At 44.7% G+C, this 22,280-nt stretch overlaps 1 protein-coding gene across 1 annotated transcript in view; it reads right to left on the reverse strand.

The window, feature by feature from the left end:
• Positions 1–22,280, reverse strand: part of ORC2 (origin recognition complex subunit 2) — an 829,308-nt gene that overhangs the window by 410,398 nt on the left and 396,630 nt on the right. Inside the window, exon 11 of the mRNA XM_044075702.1 lies at positions 12,703–12,835. Coding sequence (XP_043931637.1) covers positions 12,703–12,835 — 133 coding nt within the window. The remainder of the gene's footprint in view (positions 1–12,702; positions 12,836–22,280) is intronic.

Consider the following 22,280-nt stretch of genomic DNA (forward strand, 5'->3'; position numbering starts at 1 on the left):
AGTCAGGGCATTTCTCGGGGACTCCCCGTGCAGATGAAAGAGGGCAAAGTAGCTGCTGCACTTCGTACTGAAGGGGGAGGCAAACAGATCGTAGCAAGCCCTGCCCCAGCGGCTGAAAATTTCCTCCGCCACTCTCAGGTTGAGAGACCACTCGTGAGGAAGCAAGATGCATCTGCTCAGCCTGTCCGCAATCACGTTGGAACTCCCTGGGATGTGTGCAGCAATCAGGAAACGGTTGGAAGCTATTGCCCACTGCCAAATTCTCACAGCTTCGCAGCAAAGGGGGTAAGATCTGGTCCCTCCCTGCTTGTTAATGTACTAGACTACAGACATGTTGTCAGACTGGATAGCAATCGGTCTGAGAGGAAGAAGAGGATGGAGAACTTGTAACACCAGTAACACAGCTCTGAGCACTAGAACGTTGATATACAAGTAGACTTCTAGAGGAGACCACATGCCTTGAACAGATTTTCCCTGAAAGTGGACCCCCCCACCCTATCAGGGAAGCGTCCATGGTCACCGTGGCGTTGGGCTGAAGAGGTTGAAAGGGGCGACACCAAAGACTTTCGTCCATTCTCATTCACTAGAGGAGATCCTGCTTGCAGAGGTTGGTGATGAGGATTAGTGCATTCAAGGGATAATGATTGTGTATCCATTGAGTTTGAAGAAGCCACTGTAACAGGCGAATATGAAGTCTGGCCAATGGAAAAATGGAAATGGCTGCCACCATGTAACCCAGAGCCTGTAGAACTTCCCTTGCAGACACTCTCCTGTGGTCGAGTATCCCTTGCACTTGTGTTGTCAGTCTTAAGAGCCTGTGATGAGGAAGAGATATTAGGCCGAGCTGAGTGTTGAACATAGCCCCTATGAATTCCAGTTGTTGTGAGGGCTGAAGGTTTCATTTTTCCCAAATGATAGTAATACCCAGAGACTCCGCCAGAGACAGAGTGTAGTGAAGGGCCCTGGTCAGTAAACGCTAGGTGGGGGGGTGGAGAGGAGCCAATCGTCCAGATAAGGAAACACCTGGAATCCGTGAAGTCTCAAGTGAGCTGTCACATCTGCTAGACATTTCGTGAACACTCTGGGGGCCGTCAAGAGACCGAAAGGCAGGGCTCTGAATTTAAAATGATTGGCTCCAGCCAGAAGCGCAGAAGTCTCCTGGAACATTTGTCCATTTTGATGTGGTAATACGCATCCCGGAGATCTAGAGAGTACATCCACGCACCCTCCCAAAGGAATGGAAGGATAGTGACCATGTGGAACTTGGTCTGTATGACTGACTCATTCAAACGACTGAGATCCAGGATGGGTCTCAGTTCCCCGTCTTTTTTAGCACCAAAAAGAGTCTGGAGTAGAGCCCTAGTCCGCATTGATCTGGGGGGACCTCTTGGATGACTCGCTTTAGAAGAAGCTTCTTGATTTTGGAAGCTGCCTCCTCCCTTTGACTGGGTGGTACGTTGGGAAGGGAGAATTGAGGTCTTGGAAAGGATTTGAGGGGAATGTGATAGCCTCTGGTGATAATTCGCTGCACCCACAGATCATCGGTAATGGAGGACCAGGCTGCTTGGTGCAGAGAGAAACGTGCCCCGACTGCTTCCAGAGGAAAGCAATCGGGCAATGCTTCAAGAGTGCTGATACGGTCTACCGGAGAAAAAAATCTCTGGAGCCCTGATTCTGGTAACCCCCTCTGCCCCTAAAGGGGCGTCTTCCACCATCGGACCCCCCTCTGCCTTTGGAGGAGTCCTCGCCACATGCGTCACGAAAGAAACCTTGCGATTTCTTGTGCCACAACTTTCCACTCCTCTGGTTCCTGGAGAAGGAACGCTGAGGTTTGGAGAAGCGCAAGCCCATGGCAGACAAGGTCTTTCCGTCCTGCTCACACCTGGCCAAAGTATCCTTGACCTTAGAAACAAAGAGCGTGGAGGGCTCAATAGGGGCGTTCAAAAAGGAAGACTTGAAGGAATCCGGTAAGTCAGAAATGAGCATCCAGGCATGATGTTGAACAACCACGCCAGCACGTGCTGCTCTAGCTGCTCCTTTGGTTGCATGGGAGAGCAACCTCATGGAGGAATTCGAAATTGCTTCAAGGGTGGCAAGTTGGGAAGCCACGTGCTCCATCCGACACAGCAAAGGTCGCTGCAGCAAAAACTTGCTTCCCTAACCTGTCCACCGCCCGGGACTCACTGTTGGGCGGATGAACAGCAGGACTCTCTTCCGCCAGGTCCTTTTTGTGGCCGCCACCACCACCACAGCGTCTACTGGCAAGCCTTTCGACCAATGGGTTTGATCCTCTGGAGGAGAAACTACCTTGTCTGATCTCCTGGGGATAGCTTCTACTCAATCCGGACTCTTCCATGCTCGCTGCACGATGAATTTGACCAACTCATCTGCAGTAGGGGTCACCCAGGAAGTAGTGGGCCAGGAGCAGAAAGCTTGTAGGAATACAGATTCCTCCGGGGAAGGGGTGAAAGATTTCCAGTCACCCTGCTGACTCAAAATCTGCAAGATATCCCCAAAGGAAACTTCGTCAGGGGGTGATCTAGGGGAACCTTCCCCATCATCGTAATCCGTATCCTCAGTAAGGGACTCTTCAGGTGAGTCCATGTGTTTTCTTTTGCACACCCTCTTCCGAGGGGGCTCTTCGGTGGGGATGTCCGAAGAGGCCTCAGAAAGGGGGGTGCTTTGGATCAGTGGTCCCTTGCTAAGGGCCGGCAATGGCTGAGTTGGGGGGGGAACCAAAAGCGGAGCTGAAGGAGGGGGATTGCTAGCCGCCAGTGCCCTTTCCATAATCCGGAAGGCGGGCCCACCCAAAGAAAGATGGGAGCCCGGAACCGAAGAGGATTGAATCGGAACCAGGGTCACACCCTGCTCCAAACGACCCACCTCCGAGACTGGAGTTTGAGAAGGGTTTGGTGCGGATATAACTCTCGGATCCGACACGGGAACCAAAAGGGCCATTGGTGCCGGGGCCGGAACAGAGTATCCCACCCCCAAAGCAAGGGGTTGAGTAAGGTGGGATGCTGTCGGAACTGACACCCACCAGGTCTAAGATGCTTCAGGCATCATAGTAGTCGGTGCCGAAGGAAGGGATCCCATTGAAAGCAACAGGCAAGGGGGCCTTGGAACTAAAGGATCCCTAGCAAGAGAATACAAAGGAGTCGAAGGAGGAAAAATTCCAACACACGGAGCGGAACAGGGTCTGGAGATTCCTCTTGCAGTCAGCACCTGATCAACTAGACAAACAATGTCTGTTTCGGAAACGCTCCTGGCAGACCTAACCGATATTCCGGAAGAGGATTCAGGCCGGTCCAGAAAGGGACTGTAGGCTTGTCCGGCAAAAAGGTCCACAGAAGATGAATACCTGGTCCATGGTAAGGAACTCAACGGAGCCGAGGATTCTGATTTGAATTGCGTAAATGGTAAGGTCGACCCCGAGAGGGGGCTTGGAGCCGAAGTCACAATCGGGGTAGTAATCTGAGGTCGTCGGAGCCGGTGTCTGTAAAGGTGAGGTAGGTGCCGAGGTGTCCAGAACCAGACTGGTCAGAACCGAAGTAATCAGTGGTTCAGTAGTCAACGGTGCCGAGCCTGGAACAGACAATTCAGACTTACCAGAAACTGTGCTCGGTGCCGAAATCGGTGGCAGCGAGCAGATGCTCGGAGGAAGATCGACAGACCTTAGATTGATGGGTCTTGCCACTGTCACCGGCCGGTGAAGAGGGGTCTGAGCAGGGACGCTTCTTGTCCTTGACTGGAGGGGTTGAGACCTCCGCAGAAATAGCCTCCGAGAAAGGAAAGGAAAGCAATCCTTTCAGAATCAATTTGTTGCACCATTCATTCAACGTCTGTTGACTAAAACTCGCACAAATATCACATGGGGGAGTCGCAAAAAGGTGTGAAACGCCCAAACAATAAACGCATTTAAAACGCAAGTCGCTGTTCGGTAATTTACCACTGCACAATGTGCAGTGTTTAAAACCTGAAGTACCCTTTTTCTCTGACATACTAGCACTCACTCAGACAAAAGGAGAGAGGGAGAGAAAGGCAAGACTACCAGCAATGGTATGAAGAATTACAAGGGTGGTAAAAAGTAAGGAAAGGCAAGAAAATACCAACAATGGTAAAAAAAGGAATATCTGTGGGTAGAGCTAGACTATGAGAAAGACACTAGCAGAAAAATTAGTGGAGAAATACACACTTTATATAAGTCAAGACTACTTAGCTGGAGAGCTCGGTGAAAACGCTGCTATATGGCTGAGCGGCAAATGAGATCTGTGGTATGGGATGAAGGGCATTGCGGGTAGTAGCATGGCTCGAGAGTTTGGTGTACGCTAGCTTGGTATTTGGCCAACTCGGTTCTGAGGGTTCGGAACCGTACCCATCAGTGAGGAATGGAAGAAGATTAACAACTTCAGATGCCTCAGTTTAGTATTTCGGAACTTCTCTTAACACTACTTTAAAAATACCTTGCAGGTGGGATACAGTTTTCTAAGACATGCAATAATTTCACACAGTGGAGGGACTTGAGGATGGATTTCAGACAAAAGATCACAACTGTAAGAATGTTTATTCTACACCAGCTATTACGATTCGTATAAGCCATTCCATGGCTCCTGCATATCAAGTTTTTTTTTTATTTTTATTTTAGGAGATTAAGTAGAGAGATTTCAGCTTTCTTGTGGAAGAACAAACACCGCAGGAACTCATGGAGTATACATGCCTTTTATATCGTACAGGCAGGGCTGGGGATGCTTAAACTGGACTTATATCATTAAGAAGCGGTGCCAAAGATTTTTCAAAATATACTAAACCCTAACTATAAAGCTGTCTGGAAAGGAATTGTTTTTGAAAGAGACTACATATATAAACAGAAGACTACATATATAAAAAAAAACTTAAAAAAAAAGGAAGGACAGAAGGAAAGGACGTTTGGCCTACATGAAAAAAACGGAGAAAGATTACTGTAGATACTAAGAACTAGTACTCTAATACTCTAGATTGGAAAAGGAGACTTTACCAATAAATTTGAGCCCATCCTGAAAATCAACTGATATGGACCATTCAATCCTAGACAAATAATTATTTATCAGGAATATACTGGGAACAACTACTTGTTAATAATAATGTAGTTGAACAGGAAGCCTTCTTGGCAGAAAGGTAAGTGCCAGGTAGAGATATATTATTAACCCAGGGATTCATTAAAGTGCCTAGCACAGCTTGTGCTAAAAAGGCCCTTTGCCCACGATGTGCCCATATGCGATTCAGAGACATGCTAGTCATAATGAGGTGCAAACTCATTATCGGTTAAATTTGCATGTATCAGAATCACATTTGCTACCATAACATGCAGGTCAGTCCCTAACCTGTCAACATTCCTGTTCCCCACCCAACCCACACAGTCAGTGAAATGCCATTATAGCACTTACTTATTATGCACTGGTGGCTAGTGCCCCCACCCCATCCCTGATCCACATACTATTGTTGGTGGCATTACAGTACTGCCCATCACAGTTATTTCTGGTGTCTATTTGTTCCCTGCCTCAACCACATTCTTGGCATGAGGCTTAACACAGCCTTTTGGATGTGCACAACACTGCTACATGGAGGGAAGGAGAGAACTGCTGTGCTGATCTACATGGCCAAGAGATTACTTGAGTCGCTCGGCCATGTAGATGCCTTCCTGGAGGCAGTTCTAGGGAAGAGAGCATGGCTTATCAGCATATGCTTCTAGCCCCAGCATGTCTCACTATCATTCAGCACCGCTGCAAGGCCAGATCTAAGTGGTGCTGCAGATCCTCATGGTAGAGGACAATGCAGTACTGTGTTAGGGTGGTTGCTGTATCGGGGAAATATACCTCAATGTATTCACACAGGTGTACACACCATGGTACCTTCCTGAATACTCCTTAAAATTCTACAAAATAGCACACAGAAGTAAGCAATTGAAACTAATAAAATAATTGGAGCAAAACCACCTTAAAGTGGCTACTTGGACTCAAAGCCAGATCTGCAGAAGTAAAAGAGTGGCAAAGTATTAGTAGTGCCTGTCAGATTAGTGGTGCCTCACCAACCTCACCCTACCTATTCACAAAGGAGGTAGCTCCTCTGAAATCACCAACTTCAGACCTACTGCTATCCTTTCCCCTCCCTCTAAAGTCTTGGAGAAATGTATACATAAACAAGTCATGCACTATCTCCTAAAGGAGAAACTCTTCACTCCCACACAGCATGGTTTCTGACCTAAACATAGCACCACTACTGCTCTATTGTCCTTCCTTAACACTATTTATTTAACCAGAGAAGATCATAAACGTATCTCTTTTCTATTCCTTGATCTCTCTAAGGCTTTTGACAATGTTTCTCACTCTCTCCTACTGAACAAACTGTCTGACCTCAACTTCACCCCAGATACAGTTGCATGGTTCTCCAGCTATCTCACTAACAGACTGCAATCAGTGAGATGGCACTCTGCTCTCTCTACCCCCCTTCCAGTTAAAATGGGTGTACCCCAAGGATCCATTCTCGGTCCAATTCTCTTTAACGTCTTCACTAACTTACTCCATTCCTCCTGTCCACAGTCATCCATAGTCCAATACGCTGATGACTCTACAGTCATAGCCATGGCTAATTCTCACTCAGAACTCTTATCTTCTACCCAGTCTTCTTTTAACTCAGTTGAGACAAGGCTTTCCAATAACCAACTCATCCTCAACCCTAAAAAAGCAAAACTATTACTCTTTCTCCCCAAAACAGGTAACCACATCAAACCTTCCTTTACCATAAAATCTCTCAACAATACCTGTATAGAAGTCGAATCTAGCACAAAACTTCTCGGAGTTACCATAGATGATCAGCTAAAATTCAACCTGCACCTTTATTTATTTAATTACATTTGCTTATCGGGAAATTCCGACTGGATGCAGGTCCTTTTTCAGCGGATGCCCAGGGAGAAAAGTTCCACATCATGTACATGATAAATAGAGACACAAAGTTGCAGCAATAGTAAACAACAGCGCAGGTTGTTGGCTTTAATGCAATAATAAGATATTATCAACAGTATATACAGTAAATGTTGCAAGTTAAGATAGTTTCTTGTTGTTTATATTAGTAACAAAGTTGTCAGACAAGATTTTAAAGTATGTAAAGACAACTAGCTAATTCTGACTGCGGTTGCAAGTGGCGGTAGTATAGTTGGGTTAAGGGTCTAGGTGGGGGGGGGGGGTGTTAGTCTGGATTAAGACAAGGACAAAGCCAGTGCAAATTTAAGTGGAATTTGAGCAGTCTTGAAAAGACTGCTGGAAGGTAGAGCAGTTATAGAGGGTGGAAGATTGTTCCAAAGTGTAGATATGGTACATGAAAATATGGCTTCTCCTGCTGAGCTTTTGGGTTTGATAACAGTGAGTCAATTTTTGTTGCTTGATCTTAGGGGCCTAGTGGAGTGATAGGGTTGGAGAAGGGTTTGAAGTGAAGGGATGTTATGGGGGTGGTTAAAAAGTTTATGAGGGAGGGCAAGTTGATTAAAGTGAAGGAGTTGTGGGAGTTCTAGCCAGTTTAGTTCTTTAAGGGAGATACAATGATGGCTGTGGTAGGAGATTCCAGTGGCACATTTAGCAATTTTGTTGTAACAAGCATCCAGCTTGTGTAGGTCTGTCTGTCTAAGGTTTGTAAGTGTGGGGGATGCATAGAGTAGGGTGGGGATTAGCTGGGAATTGGCTATGGAGATTCTAGCTGCCTTGGTTAGGCATTGGCAGCTTCGACATAATGCACCAAGTTTCTTCTGAATTTTTTTTATTGTGAGAGATATGTGGGTGTCAAATCTAAGTTCGTTGTCTATTTCCACACCGAGTAATTTTGTGTGTTCTGTTGGAGAGATGATGGTATTGTCTTTGGCGAGAATGTTGAAGTGGGGGGTGTTTTGGGTGGCTATGGAAGGTTGGAATAGGAGAAGTTTAGTCTTACTTGGATTGAGTAGGAGCTGAGCATTGGATAGCCAGCTTTCTACAGAAGAGAATGATTCCTGTGTGATGTGTTGTAGTTCTGATAGGGTGGGGGCAGAGCAAATGAGAGTAGAGTCATCTGCGGACTGTATAAGAGATGCTTGTGTGGTGGCAGTATGTAGGTTGTTAGTGAAAAGTGAGAACAGCAGAGGGCCAAGGATAGACCTTGGGGAACTCCAAGAGTAACTGGGAGGCGAGGTGATAGGTTATCGTCCCAGATTACTGACTGCTAGCATCCATGTAGACAGCTGTGGAACCAGTTGCAGGTTGATTGTGAGAAGGAGAGGTTGGGGAGAGTAGAGAGTAGTAGCTCATGAGATACTATGTCTAAGGCCTTTGAGAGCTCTAGAAATATGGCAGTAGAAAAGAGGCCATTGTTTTTGTTATGAAGTATAGTATTGGTGAAGAAGAGCAGAGCGGAGGTAGTGCTGTGATATCGCCTGAAACCATGTTTGGTTTTAGGAGTGCAGATTATTAGCTAGGAGGTAGCTGAAGACCTGCGTGTCGATACATTTTCAAGCATCTTTGAGAGAGGGGAGGAGAAGGAAATGGGGCAGTAATTGGAGAGGTCGGTGGAAGGGGTGCCTTTGTGGAGGGGAATGATGTGGGATATTTTCCATATTGAAGAAACATAGCCTTCTGTTATGGAATGGTTGATTAGAATTGAAATTGGGTAGGCTAGTGTATCAGCTGCAGTTTTCAAGTATTCAGAGGGGAGGTTGTCAGCTGCGAGTTTGGTGGGTTTAAGTTTTGGCAATAGTCTTTATGTTGGAGGTAGGTACTGAGGTGAAGTAGAAAAGAGGAGTGGGCGGTTTAGGGTTAGGAGTGCGGGAGGGCTGTTGTAGGGAAGTGTTTGTTTAGAGATGTTACAGTTTCAGTGAAGTGTTTATTGAAGGATTCAGCAATACTGCTGGAGGAGGGGGGAATGGATGGCTGGGGGATATCAACCTTCCCTGGGTGGAGGATAGTGTTAATAGTGGACCAGATTGCTTAGGGTTGTGGTTGGTAGGGTTTAGGGTGGATTTATAGTAGAGGGATTTGTCTAATTTTATTTGCTTTTTGGCTTTATTGCGCAGTTCAAGGAATGAATGCTTATCTGAGTTATTTTTTTGTTAGTTGCCAGTGCTCCCAGGCCTTATCTCTGGATTTCATTAGGGATGGTAAAACATACTCCCACGGCAGAGAGCGTTTTCCCTTCTTGCTCGCACCTGGTGAGTTTATCTTTTACCTTAGGTCCACACAATGAAGAACTGTCAAAGGGGGCGTTGGTAAAGGTAGACTTGAATGGCTCCACAAAATTACATAAGCGCATCCAGGAGTGTCTCTCTCCTATGGGAAACTCCTGAACCCGCTACCCTGCTCGCTCCGTTGTCTGCATAAGAAATCAGCCTCATGAAGGAGTTAACAATGGAATTTAAGGTGGACCATTGAGCATACACCTTCTCAGGGACTCCTTCAGATGATGTACATTGTAGAGCATCTCCCAACTCCTTAAGGAGATCTCTTTGAAGCCTCATAAAATGTGTTAGACAGTTCAGCGATCTGAGTGTGAACGCTGCTGAAGAAAAGATATGCTTCCCATATCTGTCCATCATTTGAGACTCCTTATTCAGCGGGTGGACAGATGAAGAAGTCTTTGCTAGCTCCTTCTTAGTGGCCGCCACCACCACCATGGCATCTACAGGCACACCCTTGGCCAAGAATTCTTTCTCTTTGGGGGCAGACAGAAATTTATTGGGTCTTTTGGGAACTGGCTCCACGGCATCAGGAGTCTCCCACACCTTCTGAATAACAAGGTCTAAAAGTTCATCAAAAGGTGGAGACACCCAAGAGGCTGAAGGATGAAACCCGAAAGCCTTCAGGTACACTGACTCCTCATCAGAAGGGGTGACAGTGGGCCAGCCACCTCTCTGCTTAAGGATCTCTAAAATGTCTACAAAGGCGACATCATCAGAAGACGACTTGGGGGACCCTTCTGACTCCTCGAGGTCAGTGTCGGAGGTAATGGATTCATCTTGAGAGTCTACATGCTTCCTCTTGCATGTCCTCTTCTGAGGGGGCACCTCAGAGGGGTATTCTACGGAGGTCTCAGAAGACTGGGGGCCACCAACCAAGGGCTCCTGAGGCTGCAGGTCTCTGCTGTCGAGAGACAGAGTATGTGCTGAGACAGAGGTCGGTGCCCGAGGGGGAAGAGTGTCAGTACCCTTGTGTGGAGCTGATGAGTAAGACAGCACACTCCTAATCATCTCGAAGGTGGAGCTCTCTGGCTCTGAAGAGCCTCAGCTCCAAGGAAATGGAGAAAGTCATTGGCTCCAGAGCCATCGGCTTCGAGATAGATGTAGGGTCCGATCTCACCCTAGCCGACACACCGAGAGGGAGACTCGGAATCGAGGAGGTTCGGGTCCAAGTGTCCCTGTCGGGCCTGACCGGTGAGCTTTGGCTCCTAGACACTGCAGACGGCACCGAAGGTGTCGGAGCAGAAATCGGCTCTGAGACAGCCTCGAGGGGAGCTGGAACCGGGGATTCCACAACAAGTGGTACCAAACACTCCGGCTCCAAAGTCCCGACAATACTCGGAGGAGAAAGCACAACGGGGGGGGGGGGGTGGACTCAGGTGGTTTCGGAACTGACTGGGTTGGAGCCAACAACATTTTTGGCAAGGCAGATGACTTCAGAAGTCTAGGCAATACTCTCTCCACATCTTCCTCTGGAAGGCTCCTGGAGGATCTGGATGACAGTGTAGGCGATCTGGATCACTGCAGAATTGGAGATCTTAAGGTTGGGGAGACTGGCAAGGGATCTCTGGACAGGCTCCAATGTAGTCTCTCAGTAGTCGGCTCCAAAATGCTTGGGTTCGAAACTGAAGTGCCAATATCAACAACCTGGACTGGCTCCGAGGACAGTGGAGCTGAGGAGATAGGAGTCTTATCTGATTTAGATTGTTTTTGAGGAGGTTCCGATATGCTAGACGGCATCGGAGAATGCCTCTTGGCCGCCTTAACCTTCTCTTTCTTAGAAGAATGTGATTTTGAAGAGGAGGAAGAACTGGCTAATTCTTCCTCAAAGGAAGGCTTGAGGAGACCTTTCAAAATTAACTTGTTCTGCTCCTGGAGGACTCTGGAGCTGAAGGAATGGCAGAATAACCATGTTTCCTGCAAATGAATGGCTCCGAGACAATATACACAATTACTATGGCCATCCGTAATTGATATCTTCTGGGAGCACTTTACACATTTTTTGAAAATCGAAGGTTTGTGGTCTTTAGACATAACTAGCTAAGCAGGAACACACAAGCACAACGAGGACTAGGTCCTCTAACTTAAATGGCCTAGCCCTAACAACACACGCACACACAAGGAAGAAGTAGAGAGAACTAGATCCTCTAACTTAAACGGACCTAGCTAGATAGGCTAAGTTGTAGAAAAAAGGTCAGAAACTATCAAACACTGCACACAAGCTAAATTTCTAAATATCTAAATTTCTAACTTTCTAAATTAGAAAACTACGGCTCAAAAGGTGGACTTTGCAGAGAAAAACTCTGTAATAATCAAGAAAACACTGCACATGATATAATAGCAAATATAAGTGCAAAAGCGCAACCATAATTAGAAAAACTAGCACACAGGAAACCAAAAACAGAGAAGAACAAGGGCCCACGGCCAACCAGTTCTCAACAACTAGCTAATTTAAATGTCAAAAACACTCCAACAGGTCTGAAAACACTCCTAACACTATTAAACTCTATCTGGAACAAGATAAATCGCTATAGGTAAACAGTAAGGTGAGAATAATAGAAAATGTTTTAAACTTAGCCACGGCCAAGCAAAAAGCACATCTTAACTCGTAGACGCGGCAAACGAGATTTGGGGATTGTACTAGTGCACTGTGGGATACCTACCTAGCCATGAGTCAACTAAGAGACTTTGAGTTTTGTAATAGGTCGAGTCGGAACCGGGGATCAGCTCCAAACCCATATGCAAGAATGAAGGCGAGATAGGACTACAGACCATCTTATTTTTTTCTACTTTTGGCTCTATGTTTTGTTTCTACGTTACTGTTCAACAGTAATAAGGTAATCAGATGAATTTTATATTGCTGGTGCTCAGATAGTAAACATGGCAGATAAAACTCTTACACTCTCCCACAGCTTTCAATTGAGATGAACTTCCAACACAACCAATGTAGATGAAACAGTATGTGTGTGTTGGTGTGTGTGTTTATCTGGAAGACAGCTGAGCAAGGTGACAATGAGAAAAACAAAACCAATGTATAGCGAGAGGATCCAGTAGTGAAATGGACTGTCTTAAGTGTGAAGTCAAATTCAGTAAATCTCAAATGGTATGAATTGATGTAGGCTTGGCAGTATACATTCATATGTATAACATGCAAATAGCGATAGACCCAAGTAAGATTTTTACACCAAGAAAACTATTTCTGGAATACGGTGGTAAAGTGGCAGCTTGGTTTGAGCACAGTGGATGTCTCCTTCAAATTCACAACAAAATTTTAAATTAGAAACACTGTTATACAATGCACTACTGTATCACCTATGATATAGTAAAAGGTAAAAGCAAAATACAGTGAAAACTACAACGTAATATCTCAGAAATTTTTAATACAGGAGATGCAAACAGTTCAAAGGATTACTTAAAAACTGAAAAGCAAACTACATTACTGGCATCTTATGAGAAGCACAGTTTTCACTTACCGATTTAATCGTAATGCTCGGAAAAAATCCATTAACAACAACATGAACCATTTCCTGCAACATCACAGAGCGAAATTTTTCTAACAAGCACTTCTTGCTGCCAAGTCCATACAGTACTATGCTGAATCCTAATCTGCAAAATACAACCAAAACCTTCAGTAAGATATGGCAAATGGGTTGCAAACCATCAAGATAAAGGTGCAAAAAGCTATACTGAGAAGTTATCGTGCATAAATATTTATAATCACAGTGACCATTCAGAAAAACAGACCGTCAACCACTAAAAAATCTGAACTGTGCAAAAACTTAGATCCAAGTTATGAACAGAAAGACAAGTTTCATTACCTTACTTAGAGATCATTCAGATGCTAATATGTGTTAATTACTATTCACCAAGAGAATTTGATCTTTTGGGGTGACAAAATCCAAAAAGGCAGCAGTGAGATTGAGACGTCACTGCTGACTGGCAACATCACACTACAAAACATATGATAGTTTAAGTCAGTTCTACCAACGTACTGGGAAGTTCAAGTATTGGTTTAGGCATCTGCTACAGCAAGTGTGGGAAGAATGCTGGAGTGAAATGGCTTTGTCAGCACTCCCCCCTTCAGAAGGGGAATCAGGTCATATGTCCAAACACTCTAAACTGTTATGAAATCCACATTGGAGACCCGAGATCCAACAAGAATGCTGTCTTCTAGGAGGCAGGACACTCTTGAGGGGTTATGCCACTGGCAAAAGCGAGTGACGCCCTCAATAACACCCACTCACTCCAAACTGTTGGACAGTTACAGACATGCATAGCTGGGACAGGACCTTAAAATTACAAACTCTGCCCTTAGATAACTGACAGCTCTATTCTCTACTAATCTGCTCTTCCCTTATGGCGGAATAAATAAGATAGATGGGACAGCAAAGATGGAAGAGCTTCCTGATGGTGACAGAGGCAGGAAGAGAAGCAAGAAAACAAGTTTTGAATTTTATCGGTAGTTACAGCTCCCACTTACAAGCACACAATAATCGTATTCACATATATTTTATTAACACAAAGATCTGATGACACTCCTCCCTAGTCTCAATTAACAGCCAAGCATCATATGGACTGCACCCATACCACCATTCCCCTGAAAGAAGACAGCTAAGCCCAAAGCCATTTGGTCATCATTCCCAGCCACCCCACCAATAGCTGAGGTGCTAAGCAAACCCAGGTCTCCAGCAAACAAAATCAGCAGGTTAGTATTCCTTCTTAGAAAATTGCTAGTGGTTTCTACCAATCATTCCCAAAAGGATTTTTAATCCCATTTTAATGATATTTCAAGCTATGTTTTAATACCTGTAACATTTAATTAGTTAATGCAGTTATCCTGCACTATCAAACACTTCCGTAAAAGCAGGTCACTTAAATGACAAAGGAAAAAAAAAACAGTACAGAAGAATGCACCAATACATGTGTCTTGCAGCAAAAAATAATGAACACAGGTAAGGTTACTGACCACAAGCTAGGATGTGTGGCCAAGTGTAAGACAACACAATCGATACAAAATCTTACTAGTTAAAATGATATTTGCTCGCGCCTTATGAAGCCTGTGTAGAAGCCCTGTCCTAAGAACATGTGAGGTAGGTAAAGTCAATCACAAATCAGAAAGATGGAATGCATTACTATAATTAAGCAGCAATCTATACATCAAGGATGATTTAAATGCTCAAAGGTAAAAGACAGATCTGGACATATTTTAGAATGTTTATAATATGCAAGATTAAAACACTTATGTGGGTTAGAGAGCTTACATCAGCACTCCTTAACTGGTTAACAATGTGCTGGCATTCATTTCCTAATATCAGTTTTATCTTATTCAAGGTCACTGTCCTTTCCGGCAATGAAAATGTATAAAGACATGGAACTAATCCTAGACAGAAAACAAGTCCATTGCAGAAATTGCATGCACACACACACGCACATATAGGCATATATACATATAATGTGGAGGAACCTCTCAGTAGGTCTTGAGGGCATAGGAGAAAACTAGGTTCCAGCAGACACTCATGTACATGAAGGGAGGACATGTAAGCCTCCCAACAGAAGGCTACCTGAATCAGACAACCAAGGGCTTTGAGCAGCAAATGCCATGCTAAAAAGTAAAACTGTCTGATCAGTTTCCTCTCCATCTTCATTTATTTTCATCATCATATGCCAGTATCACAAGGCTCTCAGGAAACTTTCAAAGAAGCAAAGCCACCTGAAGAAGGGGTTCTGCTTACCAACTGCTCATGATGATGATGATGATGATGATGATGCCTATTAAGAAAATCATCCTTACTGGCACTAAAATCTTTGATGTAATTCAAGTACCTAAAGAAAAAAAATCAGAAAGGAACAAATTTAAATAAAATTACCAAGGGAAGTAGGCTTGCTTATTAAAACATGAGCTATAAATATGGCATTTTCTACATGCCTTGCTGCTGTTACAACAGAAGGATGGGAATAAAGGACCCAGGGTGCAGCAGATCTCGACCAAAAGTACTGTAAAAAGCAAGGCATGCTGTAACCTGCTACAGAGATAAGATGGCAATGTAGTTACAGCACTTGTGTCAGATTTGAATGGAATACAAACAGGACAAAGCAAGACGCTGAATACCAGGAAAGAAGTTGGGGGAACAGGATATGTCAGATTTGGGTATATAAGGAGGCAAATGAGAGCTTGGAAGGGAAAACAGCAAAAATATGTAATGCAGCAAAAATTAAGAGCGGAGGGGAAATGCGAGCTGGAGACTAGGAGGGCAGTGGCAGATTTGTGAACAGAGGTTATGAAAATTATGTCAGGGAACTGGACTGAAAAAGAAAGGAACACTGACAGATGAACTGGGGCAACAGACAAACAGGAATAGAAGATGATTCTTGAGAGATGTTAAGTGAAGAAACGAGTTAGAACAGTGGCTATAAGACAAACCAGTGAGTACTGTGAGTTGTTTACAGGCCTTACCTCACTGCCAGAAATGTGCAGTTCTAGAAGTGGTAGCTTCGCCAGTGTATGAGGGGCTGAACAGGTTAATCATTAAGAGGGCAGATGTTGGAAAGTGAACAGGAAAAATGGTGGCAGAATATATGGGTAAGGTCAGTGAGTAGGTAATGCTGGGGATGAGCACACATAAGGAAGCTATTGGTATTTATGAGAAGAATGGATTAAATAGGATGAGATAGGACAGTTTCTAGGAACAGGCATGGTAGACAAGCTGTAGTTATAAGCTGAGGTGGTATACAACCTGAGCAAGGCTCAAGAAGATAAACCATTTGTTGAACTTGTTATATGCTCAGAAAAGAGGAGAAGCAACTTGGAGTAGGAAAACATTGGGAAGAAATTCCATATTTAGAGAGATGAGTTAACAGGGAAGGGTTAACACAGAGGCAGTAAAGCAGCTGGAAGACCGGCATCCAGGTCTGCAATACTGCAGAACGGTGCATGGATGGCAGTCATAACCACAAAAAAAAGACAGAACTAGGGTGACAAACTGATCAGAAGGACAGTTGACACTGATGGGCAGAGTAGTTGGGAAGCTAGAAAAAAGGGAAAAGTCAGGAACAAATATTAAGGACAGCAGTACAGGGATGAGTGGCTCACAGAACAGATAGTGTGGTTAGAGGAGGAAGATAAGGCTAGGCCCACTAGGGTAAAAAGAAGACAGAAAATATGCACAAGTGGAAGTAGCAACATTGAATTAAGAGTATTTTAGGAATGCAGACTCAGCCGAAAGGAACACAGAGCAAGTTTGGGGGTGTAAATGACACATGAAGAAGTAGGAGCTCAAGTTGCTTTGTCGTAATTTTTACACCTTCATTTTACTAAACTTAATCTGTATGAAGTAGGGAGAGTTGCACAGGACATTCTGCCATGAATTTATGTGTGGGAAAGGGAAAGTATTAGTAATATCTATAAGCAGGGCTGTAATACACATCCATCACAAAACATCTACCATGCCTTTTCCAACAATACAAATACAAAATTAGCATCTTGTTTTGTAAAGAGATGGGTGTTAGAAATGTAACACAGTTTGAAAACAAAGCAAACTTCTGGGTACTGGTTCAGTGCCAGTTCAGCAGCAGCAGAAAAATCTCTGTGCAGCTCCTTACCCTGCAAAAAAGTTACTCTGTATAGAGCTTTCTTACTCATACATTACTTAAACAGCAGTGCTAGAGGGGCGTGACCAAGATACTGACAGGCCAGCAGCACAGTTTTTTTGCTCTGCTACTCTGTTTCTATTTCTGACAGGAATTTATGATTTTTGTAACATCTTAAACCAATTTTTGAACAAAATCAGTTACCTGATACTGCATAGAAGGACATTATCTAAAAAAAATCTAAATAAATGAATTTTTTCACATCAAATTATTAATTTGAAAGGTCTGTACCACACTAGCTGTGAAATGAGTCATTAAAAGACAATCTCTCAGGACTTGCCTTTAAAGAAAGAACTCCAATCTGTTATTTCCAACATCCAATAACTGTCTTTAAAAATGGACAGAATTGATATCAAACTTGACAGCTTTAAAGAAAAATGCAGCAAACAGATGGAATGGATACAAGAGATTTTAAAATATCAGAGAACTCAGATCCCCTTAAAGACATAGAAGGCAGAGTATCTGAAGACAAAAACAGTGAATTTCTACTGCAACAGAATACCTTATTACTAAACAAAACTGATGACTTGGAGAACAGATCCAGGAGAAAAAAACATTCATATTTTTGGACTTTGGCCGAAAAAGCATGCAATGTGGCCACAGACCTAGTTGAATGTGCTTTTTGGAGGGTGCAGCAGCTGCATTTCTTGTGCTGAATAAGTTGTAGCAATATAGTCTGTAATCCATTTGGAAATAGAAACCTTCAAAACTGCTTGGCCCAGCCTATTCGAAGAGAATGCCACAAACAATTTAGCAGTTTTCCTAAAGGGTTTTGTTCTGTGTAAATGAAAACATTGTTGCCTATGCACATCAAGAGGGTGAGGTATATATTCCTCTTTGTTCGAATGATTTGGAAAGAATACTGGCAGATGGATAGACTGATTGATATTTGACTCTAACTACCTTGGGCATGAAAGAAGGATTGGTTCTCAGACACCCTGTCCTTATGAAAGATAATTTAAGAGGGTTTCAAATAAAGGGCCTGCAGCTCAGATACTCTTCTTGCGGAAGTTATAGCAACAAGGGAAGCCATTTTCCAAGACAAAAACGTCATACCGCAAGAGTCAGCAGGTTCAAATCTTTTGAGTTAGAACCTGAAAAAACAGCCAGGTTTCAAGGTGGGGATGGGTCTCTTTAATGGTGACCTAAGTAGAAGCACTCCTTTCATAAACACCTTACATAACCTGGATGCAAAAAACAAACAATTTCTTTCCCACGTGAAAATTTTGGATTGCCGCCAACTGCAGTTTAATGGTGAAAAAACTAGCTCCTTCCTGAAACAACGAAGACAGAAAGAGCAGAATGTCTGGCACCAAAGCTGATAAGGGAATATTCAGCTCGGAAGCCCACAGTGAATATCTTTTCCACATATTGTTATAAACCTTTTTCATAGAAGGCTTCTGAGAAGCAAGGATAATCTCTCTCACTGGTGAAGACAGCCTGGACTTCCTCAGAATCATTGGTGTAGAGAAACCCAAGTGGCTAGTCGCTGAGACCGAAGACTGGGTGTCTAAAGACCCCATGGATGGAAGATTAGATCCTGAGAGGGATCCAGTATCCAGGGCTGATACCGGAGATGAGACCATAGGAAGGGGAACCACACTTGCCAAGGCCAGACGGGGGCAATGAAAATTAGAGAACTCTTCATCCTGCTGGCTTTCTGCAAGACTTTTGGAATCAATGGAATGGGAGGATAAGCATGCAGGAGACCCGGAGGCCAAGTGTGGACCAGACAATCCCTCGGGGCTAACCCATCTGGGGGGATCACAGCAAAGTATTTGCTACACTTTTTGTTCAAAGGGGAGGCAAATAGGTGGCAGCAAGGTTTAACCCACCAAAGGAAGATCTGATTTGCTCCCGATTGATTTAGGGACCCCTTGTGAGGACTCAGAATTGACCTGCTGAGTCTGCCTGCTAAGATGTTAGTCTCCCCTGGGATGTGTGCTGCAAGGAAAAAGCAGTTGGAAGAGATCACCCATTCCCACACTCTCACAGCCTCTCTGCACAATGGGTACGAACAGGTTCCCCCTTGTTTGTTGATGTACCACACCACCGGCATGTAGTCTGTGTGGATTGCAATTGTTCCTGGAGAAAGGTAGTCTTGAAAGGCTTGCAACATCAGGAGGACCACCTTTATCTCCAGAACATTTATATGCAACTTGTCCTCTACAATGGACCCCGAGCCATGGATTGTTCTTCCCTGAGACTGCCCCCCACCCCATCAAGGAAGCATCCATGGTCACCGTGGGAGAAGGGAGCAAAACGGGTCTGCCCCAAAGTAGATTCTCCGATGTGAGCCACCACTGGAGGTGTTTTCTACAAATGGACGTGAACCTGATTGGCACTGATAATGGGTGATAAAGGATGGACCACTGAACTGACAGGGTCCATTGTAGAACCCTCATATAATACCTTGCTAAGGGAACAAGCAAAATCGCTGCTGATATGGATCCCAGCACACTCAGAATTAAATGAGCTGGAGCTGCAGAGTGATCTAGAATTGCTTGAACCTGTTGCCTGAACGTGCTGATTCTGTGAGGGGTAACGCCACCATATAGTGACAGTGTTGAACAGTGTTCCGATGAACTCCAAATTTTGAGTTGGAGTCAAATTTGACTTCTGAAGGTTGACCATTATACACAAGACACTAAAGATCTGCAGATCATCATCTTTGGCCTGCAACAGTTGATGTCTCGTGGGAGCAGTAAGGAGCCAATTATCCAGGTATGGAAACACTTGGAATCCTTGCAGTGTCAAGTTAGCCACAACCACCGCCATGCATTTGGTAAACACCTGGAGAGCTGTGGTGAGTCCAAAAGTCAGAGCTCTGAACTGGTAATGATTGGCCCCCAGCCAGAAGTGCTTCATTGACCGTCTATCTATTTTGATATGATAGTATGCATCCTGGAGTTCTACAGAGCACATCCACTCTTCTTTCAGTAGAAGTGGTAACATGGACTGAACCATAGCCATCTGGAACTTCGACTTTTGAACATTCAGGTACAATTTGGTCAGATTCAGAACTGGATGTAGGTCCCCGATCTTCTTTATCACCAAAAAGAAGCATGAGTAAATTTTGGATCCTCTTTGTTTGGTTGGGACCTGTTGCATGGCTCTTTTCTAGAAGCTTTTGAACTTCTATTAGAGCTAGCCCCTCTGACTGAATGGAACGTCAGGGAGACTACTCCTGAGTTTGAGAGGAGGAAGGAAAGGGTAATGAAATAGCCCCTGGATATTATGTTTAGCACCCAGTGACTGCTTACGTTTCTCCAGGTGTCCAGGTGGAATGAAATACAGCCTCCCAACTGCCTCCAAGGCAGAGCAGTTGGGCAAGGCTTCAGAAGCTGATAGACCAATTGTTAGAGAATGGCTCTCTGACATCCTGATTTTGTGAACCCCTTCTGCCTCTAGGGCAGTGTCTTCCATTGAATCCTCTTCCCCTGCCTCTAGAAGAATCATAATCTTGCAAGTCTTCAGAGGATCCTTGAGACTTACAGAACCAAAGTTTCTCATTTCCCTGCTGGTTCCTGGAGAAGAACAACTGAGGAGTAGAGAACTTGATCCAGACTGCAGACAAGGTCTTACCCTCCCTGATCACTGCGGGTGAGTGTTTCCTTGACTGATAGTCCAAACAGTGAGGAACCATCAAAAGGGGCATTAGTAAAAGACACCTTGAAGGGTTCCACAAACCCGTACAGCCTCATTCAGGTGTGCCTCCTTAAGGCAACTCCTATTCCGGCTGCTCAAGAGATCCCTACTGCTGCACTGGAAATTAACCTCATTGAGGAATTACCCATAAATGAAAGAGTTTCCAACTGAGGAGACACCTTCTTGAGGTACTCCTCAGACATGGCCTTGACAGGGATTTGGACAGCTTCTGAATCAAATCTCTTTGAAGGCACTTAAAATGTACCAGACAGTTTAATGCTCTCAGTCCGAAGATTGCTGAGGGATAAACGTGCTTCCAGTGTCTGTCCAGCACCCATGACTCCCTGTCCGGGGAGGTGGACAGCAGAGCTCTGTTCAGACAATTTACTTCATGGCTGCTGAAACCGCGATGGAATCCACAGGCACAACCTTCCTCCAATATAACCTATCTGAGGAAGGACTCAAGTATTTATCTGCTCTTTTTGGGATGGGCTCCGCAGTGTCCGGCTCCTTCTAACCCCAGCGGGAAATGAGGTCAATCAGTTCATTCACTGAGGTGGTCACCCAGGATGTACACAGCCCCATCCAGAAGGCCTTCAGAAACACTGACTGCTCAGAAGGAGATTGGGTAGACCATCCACCTTTTTGTTTCAAAATGTCCAAGATGTCGCCAAAGGAGAGAACATCCACTGGAGATCTGGGGGATCCTTCTCCGTCATCAAAGTCTGTGTCTCAGTGAGGGACTCCACTGGGAGTCTAAGTGCCTCCTCTTGCACTTCTTTATGTGCACCTCTTCAGCGGGATGCTCTGGAGAGGACTCAGAAGACAACGAGACCCCCTGTGAGGTACTGATAGTCTGAAGGCTCACTTGGGAGTGCTGACCCTGGACTGGATGACTGGGCTCAGAGTTCAGAAGAGATATAGGCTGAGAAGGGGAGGTTGCTCTAGACATAGAGAAGGTCCTCTCCATCACAGGAAGACTGACAGACTGGAAGACACCCCCTCCATCTCTCTGGCAGCTGTGGCCACCTAGGAAGGATGAGTAGACTCTACCCTAGAATCGAAGTCTCCCAACATTATCGGACCCAAGCTGTCAAGGGCCAAGGCTCCAAGAGGGAAGGACAGTTCCAGCAAACATGAAGCAGACACCTGTCCCCAGGTCCCCGCACTGACATCTCAGATCAGAGACCCACTCTGGTCCAAAGGAGTCAGAACTGAGACAGTCTGGGACCCTGACAGAGTCAACGGCAAAAATCTACTGGTCTCTGCCGAAATCTCCCGAGGATGAACCATATCCTGGGGTTCCGAAAGGCTAAGCTGAATCAGAAGAGGAGAGATTAAAGATGGGGTAGGAGACCTCAATGACCCAGTCTGGAACATAGAAGCAATAAGCCCCATCTCAATGTGTGCCCTGAGGAAAGTCATCATCATCCTGTCCATATCCCTTTGAAGAAGGCTTTGAAACAATCTCAAAGAATTAGAAGAAGATTTAGATCTGGCAGGGGAAACTGCCCTGAAACTCTGAGCTGGAGAAAAATAAGTTGTCTTACCATAACATTCCATCTGTGTTGTAGATCTTTATTCATTCACTACTGTTAGGACATCAGCTCTGTCCTGGGAACCGACATGGCTGTTAACAAGCTCGCACCAGCCAAAACCTCTCAACTAAGGCCTACCCACAATGCCCCTCTCATAGTCTCTTCAGATCAAGTTTGTCCGCCATTATAGTATAGAAGCAATAATAGTGATAGTAGGA

This window comes from Protopterus annectens, chromosome 6.part1, assembly GCF_019279795.1.
Source record: "Protopterus annectens isolate FY-2018-M chromosome 6.part1, PAN1.0, whole genome shotgun sequence".
Taxonomy (NCBI): Eukaryota; Metazoa; Chordata; order Ceratodontiformes; family Protopteridae; genus Protopterus; species Protopterus annectens.